The 16,376-nt window shown below is 36.1% G+C and overlaps 1 protein-coding gene across 1 annotated transcript in view; it reads right to left on the bottom strand.

The window, feature by feature from the left end:
- Nucleotides 1-15,783, bottom strand: part of LOC125676568 (protein amalgam-like) — a 35,516-nt gene extending 19,733 nt beyond the window's left edge. Inside the window, 2 exon segments of the mRNA XM_056160440.1 lie at nucleotides 8,261-8,355; nucleotides 15,677-15,783. Of these exon segments, the coding sequence (XP_056016415.1) occupies nucleotides 8,261-8,355; nucleotides 15,677-15,758 (177 nt within the window). The 5' untranslated portion in view covers nucleotides 15,759-15,783.
- Nucleotides 15,784-16,376: the final 593 nt, after the last annotated feature.

The following is a 16,376-nucleotide window of genomic DNA, read 5'->3' as shown; positions in this document are numbered from 1 at the left end:
TAAAATTGAGGCAAATGCAACAATCTACATGTAATTAAAATTTCGTGCAAATCGTTCACCGGAACGTTCCTTGCAAGAATCGTTTAGTACCGTTTCGTGCAAGTGGTGTAGTAGTATGCTTCAGGTTCTGTAAATCAAAATACATCATGAATAAATTTCCTACTAGGTACTTTACAGTTTCAACTAAATAAACTGTAAATGCAAATTACAACATATTCGATTTTAAATGGGTTGTATTTCTTTAAATATAAGATCAACTGGAAAAAAATAATTCGATACCCGCACATTTCACAAAACGAGAAGCAACGAGCGAAGACAAATTTATCAAACTTCTCAAATTGATATCACACCTTCTAAAGATTCAATATCATATACGAAGAAGAAGGGTTTAATTATGCTTAGTAAATATTTTAGAAAAATCTAGATAAATTATTTTAAATACCGTTCAAAATTTACACTTATTGTTCTCTCTCTCTCAATCTTCAATATGGGCCATTGTGGTTTTTTTTCTGCTATTGAATTTCAATATTTCTGAGAGAAAATCTTACTATTTACTTTCTAATACATGGATGTACTTTGAGTGAAAAAGTAAGATTTTCATACCCAGAAGCCAACATCCTTGTCAAGAATCCTACACGACAAGAATTCTGAAAATTCATCAACAATCATGTTACATGTCGGAGTGACTTCGTATGTTACAGACTAAATATTTATCAAAGTGATAATTTTTAACCAATTACAAAGCCTATTTCAATTTCCAATACAAAGCACCCATATATAAAGATAACTCAGACTTATCAACTAAAGGGAAATGTGATATGTTAAGGGGAAACAATAAAGAAATGCTGATGGTGAAAAAATATATACTTTGTTTGAAGAATCTAATCATCTTCAATATAAAACATTTTACCTTGTACGAAGCTTCAAGATATATTAGCTGAACTCTTTTTTACATTCTTACGGGACAGAATTAATTCAAAACCGTTTACATGAGGAAAAAAATAACTTGTTGTAGCCCTCGTCATCTGACAAAGTTATTGTTTACCACAACACTATTTTTAAGGACCATGATTGATTGATTGATGTTTTCCGCCACACTCAACAATTTTTCCGTTATCTGGTGGCTCGCAGTTTTTTATTGGTGGAAGAGAGAACCCAGACACAATGCACCTGAGAAAAGACCACCGACCTTCCGAAAGTAAACTGGGAAACTTTCTCACTTACAGGCGCGAGCGAAATTCGAACCCGCGCCGACCAGAAGTGAGAGACCGTGTGATTTTGAGCGCGATGCTCTAACCACTCGGCCACGGAGGTCCCAAGTACGATACCGACGTTATTGTTTCAGATTCCCCATTGAAAAAGTTATGATTTACAGTACACTATGGACTTGAAGTGTTGGTTGTGGATTATCGTAAATTCGACTTTGGATTTTTTTTTCAATTAGAATCAAACATCACGTGACTGCAGTTATCGAATATGGAATAATTGCATTATACTATGACTTTAACAGAATTTATTTCATGGTTATGAGTATTTATCAACGGTCACTGCACAATACAGGTAGACGAGAGTGTACTTATTGTTTACTGTTGAATCAGCATTGTTCGTGGGGGATTATATTCGTGGATTTTGTGGGTCACTCCCTGAATTTACGTGTCCTCGAACATTTTTTTAAAACCAAATAGAGTTATCTCTCCAAGTAACATCATATCGCTTACTCACGAAATTACGTCATCACGAGCCAGCAAACTTAGTTTACCCACGAACATTGGCCCCTACGAACTAAAATTATTCCACAGTAATACAGGAATTTTGGCGACGGGATCCAAAAGAGACCCTGCGAAAAATTTACCGGACAAGCAAAATAACTGACTAGAAAGTAATTGCACTATTGATACAAGCCTGTGCAGACAAATGCACAAGGTTATTTTCAAGGGTCATGCGGTTTACGGTTACGTTCGGGTTAGACAGTTTATTTATAGAGCTGACCTCTGTACAACTTTTTACTGGTGCCATATCTATGGGGACCAATATACTAGAAGTGTTCTATTATGTGGCACGAGTCTGTGAACATTCTAATCACCCTTCATACAGTATCAAACTTTATATTATATTCACAACATAGGAAGGGATATCTCACACTAGAAGTCGCACGCATTATGGTGATATCAACAAGACAGAGGATCTCAAGAATCAGGATTCGACATCGACAGGAAACAATATCTCAAACGAAAATTGCACACATGATCGTTATAGTCAACAAGATCACGATTCAATTTCGATACGATGTCGTTGATATTGACAAGATGGAGGATATCAGCGGTCATGATTCTATATCGATACGATGTCGTCGATATCTACAGGAAAGAGGACAAAAAGTTGCATGCATTATTCAGCAGATAGTTAACACGATAATAATTCGATATCGATGATATCGACGAGACAGAAAAAACTGAAGATTCTAAATCAGATATTGACTGTAACACCCCAAATCGTCAACCGTCCCAAATCGTCGCCGGCGACGGAGATATGGGTGCGGACAGACAGACAAATATATGTACCCAATTGAAAAAAGGGATACAATGAAATAACTTCTGTGTAATCTATCCTAAAAACGTCAATAAAATATTAGCAGACGACGATTTAGGACGGGCGACGAATTGGGGTGTATAATAGTACATCCCAAATCGCCGTCCCTAATGATAGTGCAATCTTGTCCCAAATCGTCGCCGCCGACAATTTGGGATGGGGCGACGATTTGGGGTGTAACATCGACAAGACAAGAAATCTCAGCAATCATAATTCCATGTTAATACGGTTTCGACTAAACATTCTCTTCAGTACAAAACCCAGTATGGTTTATCGTACTGATATCGTTTCAATATTGCCGATATCGTATCTACATCCTGTCTCGGACATAACTCACAAGTGTGTGTAGATTAAAATTTGTTCAAACTATGACCCCTTCCTCCAGGCAAAGGCGAAGTCGTGATGCACAGGTCAATAAAATTCTTGCAAAAAGGTCTTTATCTCAATATCCATAACAAAAGAAGGTACTGGCAAAACTGAACCCTTCTGTGACTCAAGTAATGAAATTACCACGTAAAGACATTACATAACAGGTTATGTCATCAGATATCTTCCAGTAATGAAGCTTTATCTAATACCATCACAATGAGCAAGAGCAAGATCGTGGTTTACACTGTACGAAATACTATGATTCCTTGACATTTTTATTGAATGAATTGGATAATTAAAAGAAGAATTAACAATGATTCGTTATATCACTAAGAATTATCAATATGGAATATCATCAAATTCAAAATATCACAGATTCGAATTATCTAAGATAGTGTGTATCTAAAATTCAGTACCATTGTTTTTAATCCATTTCGTGAACCGTTGATTTGATGGGGAAAATCAAAGTAATACAAAAGAGAGATCATTCGTGATACAATAATGAGCATGAATTCCTGCAAGACTATCACTATCTACAATAATCAACGTTGTTTTCTGTAACATTTATTTTACATCAATTACACAAATACACCTTTCTGAATTGAAAATAATATTTCTCCCCAATTTGAATTATCACGCAGAACGATGCTTGGATTTACGTGGAAATTAGTTTTACCGGAGGCCAACCCCTTCACTGCTCAGTTTGATTATTCAATATTCATGGCTAGAGGAACATATCTTTACAGAAGTAAAACATTTCCATAGAGCCACATCTTTGCGAGAGAGCCTCTGAATTATCCTCGCAAAGCTTATCATGAATATAAAGACAGTTTGTCAGCTTCAGAAGATTTAAAGAAAATTTAAAGAGGGGAAAACCTCTTGATGTGTACGCTTTAATGTCTTCAACTAAAGCTCAAGATTATGATGAACTGAAGTCAGCTCTGCTTCGCAGGTTCGAGATGACTGAAGATGGGTTGAAAAGAAAGTTTAGATCTAGTAGACCAGAGGTAGGTGAGACGTTTACTCAATTTACGGTAAGATTGGGATCCTAACTCACGAGATGGATTGAGATGTCGAAGGTACCCAATACCTTAGAGATAAAGTTCTTATTTTGTTGCCTACTGATAGCAATAACATACTCATGCAGTGGAAAGGACCTTTCACTATTCGAAATAAACTAAATAAAGTGGATTATCAGATAGAAGTCAATGGAAAACTTAAGACCTGTCATGTTAATTTGTTGAAACAGTACATCGATCGTCATGATCAGGTAAATGTGCTTCTTGGGGATAACATATTGTTGTCAGTAAATGCAGAAACCATCAGTGCTGATGAACAGGACGTAGAATGTCTCAGCATCCCTGATGAAGAAACTTTTCACAGTGTTGACATCAACGGAGATTTACAGGAAAGTCAGAAGAAAAAGGTAATGGAAGTTCTGAGTAGGTTTTCAGATGTGTTCACTTGCAATCCAGGCTGTACCAGTGTGTTGCAACACGATGTAAAGACCACAACAAAGAAACCAGTGAGGATTGTACCTAGACAATTTCCCTATGCCTTGTTAGAAATAGTGAAGGAGGAGGTAAGGAAAATGTTACAGTTGGGTGTAATAAAACCTTCTGATAGCCCGTATTCATCACCAATTGTGTTGGTTGTAAAGAAGGACGGCAGTTACCGATTTTGTGTTGATTTTCGATCGCTGAATCGTATTTCTGTATTTGATGCTGAGCTTATGCCAAATATAGATAGTATGTTTTCAAAATTGGCCAGTCACACTTATTTCTCTCATTTAGATCTTTCAGGGGGTTATTGACAAGTACCCCTCACACCAGCGTTTAGGTCGAAAACAGCTTTTCAGACACCACTTGGTCTATTTTAGTTTACTAGAATGCCTTTTGGTCTCGTCACAGCTCCGGCGACATTCTGTAGACTGATGCGTTTGGTACTTCATGACATGTCTGGAGTAGATAACTTCATTGATGATATTTTGATCTATTATATGAATTTTGAAGAACACATTTCCATGCTTACTGAAGTGTTACAGAGATTTAGAAGTGCTAAATTAACAGCCAAACTAAGTAAGTGTGCCATTGCGTAGAATCAGTTAGAGTGCTTCGGACATATCGTAGGACAAGAGTCAATTCAACCTTTTCCAGATAAGGTAAGGCCAGTGCAAGAAGCAAACCGTCCTACTACAAAGAAACAATTGCGTTCTTTTCTGGGCTTGGTAAATTTTTATAGAAAGTCTATCACAAACTGTGCTCATATCTCTTTCCCACTGACGGATTTGACCAGGAAGTTTGCTCCTAACAAGATTCAGTGGACGGATCTCGGGAACTTGCATTTCAAGGTTTGAAAAAAGCTCTTACGTCTTCACCTATTCTAAAACTCCCTGACCTTTCAGAGATATTTATTGTACACACATATGCCTTAGATCGGGGTATAGGCGCGGTTTTGCTTCAAGAGAAAAACAAAGTGAAGCAACCTATCGCTTTTGTAAGTAGAAAGCTAAATAAAGCAGAACAAAATTAGTCCACCATAGAAAGAGAGTGTCTCGGAATCGTGTGGGTCGTGAACAAGTTTCACAAGTATTTGTTTGGTCGCGAATTTATTCTTGAAACGGATCACCAGCCTTTGCTTTATCTTAATAGCTCAAAACTGTTGAATTCGAGACTTATGAGATGGACATTGGTGTTACAGCCATATAGATTCAGAATTCGGTCAAATAAAGGAAAAGAAAATGTCGGTGCAGATTATTTGAGTCGTCACTAAATCCGTTGTAGTTATGGAAACATTCATTGAGACAGCGAGTATAATGAAGTGTAAATAAACAGGTTTTCCAAAAGTGATTTTATTTGTTATATATGTATGAAAGTGTTTGTAACATAAACATTCTAAAGTACTTCGTACTTCTTTAAGGGGGAAGGAATGTCACATTTTATGTCCAAAATACTTTCCCTAGTTTTAACCTTCTACAAAAGAATTAAATGTATATAATGTTATTCCTAACTTGCTTCCATACAGGTAAAGTTAATGATGTTCACCAGGTCTAAATGTAGATACCTGTGTATATATTCACTTGAAATACCAGTTGCGAGTAGTTTGAGCGTAGCAGGCAAGGCGTGCACAGAGATACTTGGCACCCAGTGTTCTGTCTATTGAAAACTTCACTTGCAAATTTCTCCTATAAACCAGATTGTCATCGCTTCACTTCTGAGATAAGTTTATCTTTATTCAATATATTTAGTGAATACCGTAATGCATTGCAAACAGTTTTGCCATTTTCTCTTATCCTACAACTTTATAGTAAAAGTAATATCAAGTTTGCATATTGTACATGTAATATTGTTCCACACGTCATAATGTACCAGTAGTTAGTATATTATATCAAAGTAATGAGTAAATATGGGTAAAACTTTATGCTCATAGAGTAGTAGTAAAGTTACATATGCGTAACGTATTGTACGTGTAGTACAGTGTACCGTGTATATACATTGTATAGCAAAATATGCGATGTATACAGAAGTAGTGGTAAAATGTAAAACCACAGTATTAATGTTATAGTGGATTTATCAAATGTACAGTATGAAGTCTACGTACATAGTAAACTGTTGTGTAACGATACAGTATGTATTCTTGAAATGAGATTGCTATTGTGACAGTTTTGGTTTAATTAACATTTAAATAGTTAATTCATTACTTATGTTTATGCTACTATACATCCTATAGATGATCATTTTTTGTGTAAAGTCTTAATCTGATGTAAATTGTTCACTTTACTATTTTTCTCACATGTGCTGTTTATACTGTTGAATTTGCCTCCATCTTGTCAATCATTCCAAAGTTAATTTGTTTCCTAACTTTTCATTGGTTTAAAGCTAGTGCCTTAAACTCACCAGAAATCGTTTTAGATTTTCACCCTGCAGTTTTCAAAGTCTCTTAGTTAGAGTCATTTTCATTGGTTAGAGTTAGTATATAAACAGTGACAGCAGCAGTTTCAAGTCACTTTGCTAGGGGCTAAAGAACCCACAGGTTCGTGCTCTCTCTCTATTCTTCTCTTCTTCTCTTGGGTTAAATCCCGGACTGCTCGTGCAGTCTTATTTTGTACCTGTTTAGGAAATAGTCTAAATTCTTTAAGATGTAATTTAGTCCCTGGAAAGAGTCAGACTGGTTCAAGGTTGAATTAGATATCCCTTTACAACTTTACCTTATACAGCATTGTAGTTATTTTTTATGTAGAGAAATTATTGAGCTTAGTGCCTTTTTGATACTTAGGAATTTACATACAGTTTTACTTGTATAGCGAGCCACCATGCGCTTTAGGGTTTGTTAGGTGTTGTATGGAAGCCTATTCCCTTCTCCTTTGATATTTTTTAGGCCATAATATTTTCATTTTTCCCTTATTTATTTTTGTTATTTAAATTTATTTTGGTTATTAATTACTCAGTGGTCAATTCATTTTCGTTTTCTAACTCATTTACCTTTTTATTTTGTTTACATTTTTGGAGATTATTTTGAGAACTTGTTTGTTATTTGTTGTCAATCAAATTATTCAGTATTATTCTATAATAAATGATATGTTAAAACTTTCAAACTCTCTTCTTATTCAAAGGTGTTGATCATAATCTAGGAATCTTATATCTGAACCTGGGTTGAACAAAAACAGGACCAGCCATTGTAAATTGACATTGTCAGTGGACTTACTCTGTCCCTTAGTATTACGCCCTTCAGTACAGAGTTTAAGGGTACTTTGATAGTTTTTATGCTTTGGGCAGACTGAATGCACTTTGCGGCCGGAAACAGACTGGTTCCCGTTACAATATTATAGGTCCAAGGTACAAGTAGACCAAATACAGGAAATATTGCCATTCGCACATAATACCTCTGCCCGCCAAAGTTTGGGAAGAAGAGCATATGTGGAAGCAGAAACCAACTTTATTTAATGAACTGTAGTAAACAAAAATGTAATCTGTAAAAGTGGAGAAAAAATATATATATATTGTAAAGTGTTGTGCAGTGTGTCATTTCTTTTGTATTTATTTGGACAAGAACTCGGTCAATCTGTGACACCATGAACTTTAATAATCTATGACGTCTTAGCTTCTCGTGGGGTTTGCCGCGGATGATGAGTAGAAATTCGTGATCAATCCAATGTTAATGAGTATCTCCAACGTCAGCAATGATCGAACCCAAAAATGAATCAAAACCACAGATAATTAATTCCTTGATAGTTATATGTACAACCCCTTTGTAAATCACCACTTGTTCGCACATTAAAATCAACAAAGCCTTATCATCTTACGTTGTAGTTATCTAGGTCTTTGATGGAACATGGCAGTGTTACTGTGTCCCCAACAACGGCCGTCACGTTGGTGATTGGGACGTCGAAACTTGGATCTAAGTGAAAAGTGTGTACACAAGATAGTTGAGCTGATCTATAGACACAGTTGTATTTTTTAAAAATATGTTTTACTGTAATTTGCGATTTACCTTTTTTCACTACATACAAACTTTGTTTCTTTGGTTGCTTTACGTTCCTATGGTAGATTTTCACTCATATCGAGATATCACCACCTCATGGTGGTAACATACACATTTATACATACAGATGACCCTTACTAGCGATGTATCATGCTAACACCCATTGCATCATGCATGGGACCTCGGTTGTTAAAGTGTCATCGGAAAACCCGCGATTTTCACAACTTAATACTGAGGATTTGTCAACAAACCATGCGCATTACACTTCTTACATCTCTCTCGACAACAGTACAAACAAAGCTTAAACGCACGACTTTTTGGTCAAGCAGCGAAAGTTTTGTACAATGATCCCCAGCGACCAGAAAAACAAATATGTATTCAAACAATCGGACTTTAATCAAATAAGTACGAATTGATTTAATCATAAAAGATATCCATTATTGAAATGTCCTGTACTAATAGTACAATTGTACAGAATGATATCAATTGATTGATTGTATGCTGTTTAACGTCCCTTTCGAGAATTTTACCCTCATATGAAGACGTCACCACTACCGATGAAAGGCTGCAAAATGTAGGCTTCTGCTCGGAGCTTACTGCCTTTGAGTATGGAGGGGTCTTTATCGTGCCACATCTACAGCTGTGATACGGGGCCTCAGATTTTAGAGTTTCGTCCGAAGGATCGCCCCCATTTAGTCGCCTCTTACGACAAGCAAGGGGATACTGTACTGACGACCTACTATAACCCGAATCACCATGCGATGGGCAATATCAAGAATTAGTCGTCGTTTATAATTGATTCTTTAGAATCCCAGAAAAATCTTGAACATAATTTAAAAAAATAGGTAATATGAAATACATTCTAAGTTTTGTCGATTTTCTGCAAAGCTAAAATGGAGGAGGGACATAAACTCATTTAAGCTTTGGTATATATCGAGAAATTATTTCGAACTTTACGAATTGGAGAAAATGTGTGTAATGTCTAAAGTCACTATACTCTTTACATTTCCTTACACGTCAAATGATATAATAAAAGTGTAACAATTTGACCCTTGAAAATGAACCCGAGTTGTGCTAAACATTATGACTAATAACCCCAAAGCAATCATGAAGTTTCTTGAGCCTTTCCGGCAAGCAGAAGTTACAGTATTACGATCACCGGATGTACAAAACATATAAAAAGTGGACGGTTCCAATCATTGTTCAAGTCACCAACTGCTAAGGACTGAATGAAGTCCCTTCATTTATAACAAAAGTAATTGTGAGAGAGACAATGAATCAATTTTTAACGTTTCATTTCAAGCTCACATGTATATGCAAAATGGGCTTTATCATCTATACATTCGAGCTAGTTTTCCCGATTACCGGGAATGCCAGGATGCTGACATGTAGATTAGAAAATATATACCAAATTTGACCGAGGCATGACAAATCCCGAGTCTTACAGTCGGGAATGAGAGTCTAATATCATATGTAGCAAACTTATGTCACAGACAAGAAATGTGTCCCTTGCAATACTTTTTTTTCTGTGACATGCAGTCGTGTAAATTGTCCGAGTGACGCCGCTGCATAAGCTTATGTTATCGACGGCAAAATATTTAAATTAGAATATAAAAATTCAAACATTTTCAAATTATTTGGGGTGAGAAAAAATTCCGCCAGGAATCCGCTATATCGCAAATAAATTAAATAAGAATTAGTGGTTGCGCTATAACTGTCGTCTGGTAATCGGCGTCCATAGAAATTCGCATGAGGTATTGAGAGCGACTTTGAACCATAAACGTTAGATGTGTATTTCATTTAATAACTTTTAAAGTAATGACTGAACAACGATGCTGATTAGATGAAAAATTCGTTTGATTTCTTAGTCAAAAAATTTTCGTCCGGAGTTGATCTGCACTAAGCACGCGGAACTACTTTTCTCTGGAAGGCACCTTCCCCGTTCTAATTTTATCGCTATTTATAGAACGGGAATTTCCACATAAGCATTGTAGACGAAATGTATTCGTTTGAAGCTACCAAAAATAAACACAACCGAAAATGTTAATAAAATACAAATTAATTTAAAGAATCAGCACACAAAGGCTTAGTGATGACGTGGCAGAATAGTCAGCTTGATGACGTAGCAGGACACTGACTGGTAGAAGACAAAGGCACTTATATCACTTGAGGCCTAATTATTATATATAAGAGTACTCTTATAGTAATTAGGCCTATACAAGCGATATAAGTGTCTGTGGAACACGACTTACTGGTATGTATCATCTGCTTTACGAGTTCGATAAAATGACGGAGCAAGCAGCGACTTTTGATCTGCGAGATATTAATGAAATTGAACTGCGTTATATGGGGCTCAGTCAAGGAGGGCAATTTAGATGAAGAGATGCTTAGTTTTTTACTTGATGTTGAAAAGGAGCCGAGTCGCATTCCACCGTCCCTACGACACAACGGTGTTCAACGTCTCGAATGCAATGCAGCATACATCCAGTCACCACTTGTTATCTTCCGTTATACCTAATTCAGCTTTTAACCATTGGCGAATAATCCATTTAATTCTGCACAGTAACTCTACCTGACCTGAACGCACAGCCAGTTTTGTTATTGTTTTCATTGTTACCTGTGGGTGAATTCGATTAAAGCAACTCTTGTGACGCTAGAGTTGAATTTACGCATGCTCAGTTAATGAACTCCATATATGAAAATAAAACATATCGTGTTGTGTGGTGTTTGTTTACAACATGGAGGGTAGGAACGCAAGAAATGCGAAATCTGATGGGGAAATGTAATATAACAAATTCATTGTTGTATTTACATAGGCAATTGTTTTATATCTTCTAATTGTCATATACTCATTTAGAATTGCATTTTGTAAAATTAGTAAACGCCAATTACGAAAAAAAAAATCATTATATAGTTTTATTATTGTCTGGTAAATTCAGCATTTCGACAGTCTGTGCATTCGCAAACGCGATTTAAAGTTTCCTTTTAGTATCCAGTTCAATTTTAAGTGTCAGAATTATGTTTCGTATCGTGTTTTTATCGATGCGTTACATTTCTGGTACGAAATATAGACAAAATTAATCTTCACACTACGTTTCTTTCTAACACGCCGCCATATTGGAACACTTGTTACTCCTGGTAAAATGGGGAGTATACTCGAGTAACACAAGTTCAACACTAGTGTCTATAATTCGAAATTTTATTTACAACTCTAGTTACCCGTGTAACTCGGGTCGCTTAATCGAATTCACCCTTTAAGTATTCTTACACGCCATTTAAAAAAAAACGTTAATTCAAGCTTTTTGATGAGAGAAACTATTTGATTTTCTATTTTAAAAACATGATTAAATGATAAGAAATGAAACTTTATAATTCTTTAACTGGTCTTGAGTGTAAAGATAATCCACAAAAGCCACGAAATAAACGGCAACAACCGAATTTCCTGACTGTCCGAAGTTATAACACCATGTGTCCAAAATAATAACACCACCGTCCGAAATTACAACATTCTACCTAACTGTGTTAAAAGTGTTAATATGGGGCATACATGGCCGGGAAAAAATCCAAAGAAACCCGAGAGCACAATTTAAAATGTTCGTTGAATCAACCGATATGCAATATGCTTAAGTTCAGTGGTTAGATGATGAACATTTCCGAAATACATCACATACATGTACTGTCCGAAATATCAATACTCTCCCCTAATAGATATCCAAATTATATATGAAGTTTAGTTAGCTTTCAGGTAATATAGTTATTTTATATTATTAGTTTGAAAATATTCAAGGCATTTAGAATCATACATAGCTTATCGATATTAATTTCAGGATTAGAATTAGAATTTAGATTAGGGCTGAAAATAAACATTTAGCATGGGTACGGGAAGTAGAGAGAAAGCAACAGAGGAATCTGATTTAACTGAGACAGAACTTAAGGAGTTAAATGAGGCATTTAAAGCACTGGGTGTAAAGCCAAAGACAAAGTCTGCTGCAGAACTTAGACAATGGATGGTTAGCTACGCTAAATAGACTACACCTGAATATCGACGGTCCGAAGAAACTTTTAAGCGAGAATCAAATTTATGAACCTCTGGGTTCGATAAGTAGTCCCCATATGACAAAACACATTACTCCACTTCATGCACATAAATTGTCAGTTTTCCCAGGAGATAAGAAAGGGGATACCTATTATGACTTGTGGTGCTATGAAGTCAAATGTTTAATGAAGGGTGAAGATAAAGAACAGTGATCAATCTCATTACTCCTACAAGCAATACAAAATAGATAGTTGGGCAAACACGGACCCCTGGACACACCAGAGATGGGATCAGGTGCCTAGGAGGAGTAAGCATCCCCTGTTGACCGATCACACCCGCCGTGAGCCCTATATCCTGATCAGGTACACGGAGTTATCCGTAGTCAAAATCAGTGTGCCAAGAACGGCCTAAGAATCGGTATGAAACACGTCCGACAGCATTTGACCCAATGATAGGTTGTATTGACGAACTAGATAGTATTGACGACCATAGAATTTGCGAAATGCTGACTTCAATCAAGACTGTTGAAACCCTTGTACCATCAACTTGTTTGTCAGCAGCTTGCCTCGAATTAAAAACTGACTATATGCAGTACAAGCTCTTGCATATCAAATCAGTTGAGATATATAAATACCATATGTAGGTGATAATGGAATATTGCTACATAAATATTGGAAGGTGACGATGGAGAAGGTGAAATTATCCCGTTTGTCAAACAGTTTAGTTGTCAGTTTGCCGTTAATGTATACTTTCAATAAAGTATGAAGTAGAAGTGGACGAATCTGTGGTATCTTTTATGTCAGCTCAAAGGGATAAATCGAATCGACATATGGATGAAAGTTATTATTTTTTATAGACAAAACGTCGTCAATATATCTACATTTCGAATTGAAAGCCAGAGCAAGAGATATTTTCTTCTTACGCAGAACAATTTTACAGAGTATAAGGAGATTAATGCGCTCAGGATCATCAAGGATTCTTATGCGCCTTGGTACAGATCCATCAATTGTGGAAATCCTTCACAAATTTGACAGCGTATATGGCATAGTAGGTGGTAATGAGAACTTGTTACGATAGGATTTAGTTTGTTGGTTGTTGATGATTTGGTTATTTTCAGTGCGTAAAAAGCAAGGTAATAAATATTCTAATCATCTAGACATAAGTCAATTTTTTGATACCCTTTGACATTTGGTGTGTTTGTTTTGTACTAACATTGCACTTGCTGACAGCGACACTGCACACACCACCATCATCATTTAGGTAAGTGATTCAATATAAGCTAGATCGTAGTAACCCTTGTTTTGTTTTGTTTTGGGGGGGAGATGATTTCAGATTTGCCTAAATCATTAAGCTGAGTATCGTGCCACAAGCTGAAAGAAAACAACCATTTGATTTTACCAGCAAACTTCAACAACGTGGTTTTGTTTTTACCGGATCTTATTGCTAGAGTTCAAGGTCAAATGTTTTAATATTTAGTTTAACCTGAATATAAGCTTCCGGATTTTCGTGGATAGTGTTTTAAATGTTAATCTACGTATTATACTCTTTCAACACAAATCTTGCACATGTCATACAGGTTTAAGCGCAATACAAGTATTCGTGAGTTAAAAAAAAGATTAACACAAAATAAATAGGCAAAAATGAAATGACCGAAAAAAATCAAATTACCTACTCAACAGCTGATATCTGAATCAGCTGAGCCATGTGACAAAATATTGTGCCAATCTAAATTTACACACAGGGCAATATATTCGTGAGATAACAAAAGTATGAGCTTACCAGTCCTGTCAATGAATCATAGCCACAGACACGCATGAAGACATGAATGACACATATAAGGTCGCAAGGTATCACAAAACACAACATATACCACAACACTGAAGTCCGAGAAGAATGTTTACGTCATAGCCCACAGTTAGAATGCGACTTCCGGTGTATTTCCAACGAATCGCAAAGTCATCAAGTGATTTTTATTCACATCGTGCACGGAATGGAGTACGCGGTAAAACCACCAATTAGCCGACTTCAGGTAGGAAACACGTTGGGCGCCAAATTTGTAACCGGTCTTGGGTAAAGATAATCCACAAGATGGTTAAGGTCGCAGATTCGATTAATAGTGGGGAAAACGATGAAAATAACCCAGTTTATGGAACTGGGCTACAACTTCCGAAATAAAGGTGAAGCTCCTTAAAACTCTTTTATAATGACAGTTGTTGGTGTTAACAATTCCTCTATAAATAAAATATGCCTTATACTTTTAAGAACTCAATTAATGGCAACACCCTTTGGAATCTCGTTCAAAATTAGGTTTCCTTAACTAGTTCATTAAAACTCAAGGATTCCCGCCAGGACTTCCTATTGGCTAGAACAAAATACTAAGACCAATCAGATGACAAAACAAGTATGACACCTAAGAGATACATGAACTAATCCAAGTTAAGTATTAACTGGACACTTACAGATTAAACCATTACATTTAAAAGGGGTGTTTATGTTCCTTTAACACACATCACAAAGTTAGTATGTAGCGCAGCGCAATCTGTATTGAAGTGAATGAATGTGAATGAAAATTATATTATATAAAACTAGACTACGTACAACTACCACATTTGATGCATGTATCAAACGAAACATTGGACGGAAAACTTTTTCGGAGAACTTTTTCATCAATGCGCTACGCGTATTAATGAATTTTTCCGTCCAATTTTTCGTTTGATACATGCATCAAACAATAAAATTTTAAGTTTCATTTCTTAACTCCAATGAGCCTTATTGATTCACTTACTAGTATAACAAATGATAATATGCATAAAAGACCATCATCTACAACTTCACAACATTGCTTTTTTATATTAATGCAATACACGACGTTTCATCGTTACCATTATCATAAGCAAATAATTTGAAGAAAAGTTAAAAACCTCTAACATGATCGTCGATTAAATTCATTTCCCTGAGGCCCCCGGTTTAGTGGCAGGATGTTGTTTCCAAGTTTTCAAAATTGACCCACGCACTGGACAAAACAAGTATAGATTATATTTTGTATTTTACTTAAATGCAGATTTCTGAAAAGCTTTAAATTCATACGAAGTTTTACAACAAGCGAATGTTTGGAAACGAACAGTATTCATATAAAGGCTTTTACATGCATTTTCATCTAAGTTACGCACTTTTAGCACTCAATATAATCGTAAAACATACCTTTCACTGCTGGCAAATGAGTGACGACCCCCAAAACTAAACCAAAGAAATTTAACCACATTAATCCAATCATTATATTCATACATCTATCAATGACATTACTAAACTGTGTAAATAAAAAGCTCAACTGAAGAAAACTGTCTTCAAGTCCAACCTTCGATACGGCCGCCTTCTCCCCGACGGGTTGATGTTAGCCAATGGAAACTCGTCTTCGCTAACAAGGGTTTACGATCCGCTCCGCTTCTCTACAACCCTTAGCTGCGTTATCAAGATTTTCGTGACAACAATTTCCTGCATATGAAATTCCCTGCAGAGCGCGTGTTGCGTCAGAACACGTGCAAGACGAAGGAATGTGTAAACAATTAGTTTGTGTCTTCAAAATTCTCCCATTTAATCAGATTTTTAAATTCCCCATACAACATGATGGTGTGTAGACTGTGCAATGAGGCTTTGCCTACGAAAAAGAAAAGTTTATTAATTTTAAAATAATTTACATATAAAACAGTATAACTCACTGGTTGCAGCTATTTTCATTTTAAAAACACACAAAGCGTGTTGAAAGGTTGAACATGGTGTAAACCAAACAGTTTGTTTTTTCCATTCGCTAGAGCACGAACGCCACTCATAGCTACGAAAATTGCTGTAACGCAGCCAAGGGTTGTATAGAAGCGGAGCGGATCGTAAACCCTTGTTAGCGAAG

The sequence above is a fragment of the Ostrea edulis genome, chromosome 3 (genome assembly GCF_947568905.1).
Source record: "Ostrea edulis chromosome 3, xbOstEdul1.1, whole genome shotgun sequence".
Classification (NCBI taxonomy): Eukaryota; Metazoa; Mollusca; class Bivalvia; order Ostreida; family Ostreidae; genus Ostrea; species Ostrea edulis.
This window is presented reverse-complemented; position numbering and strand designations above follow the sequence as displayed.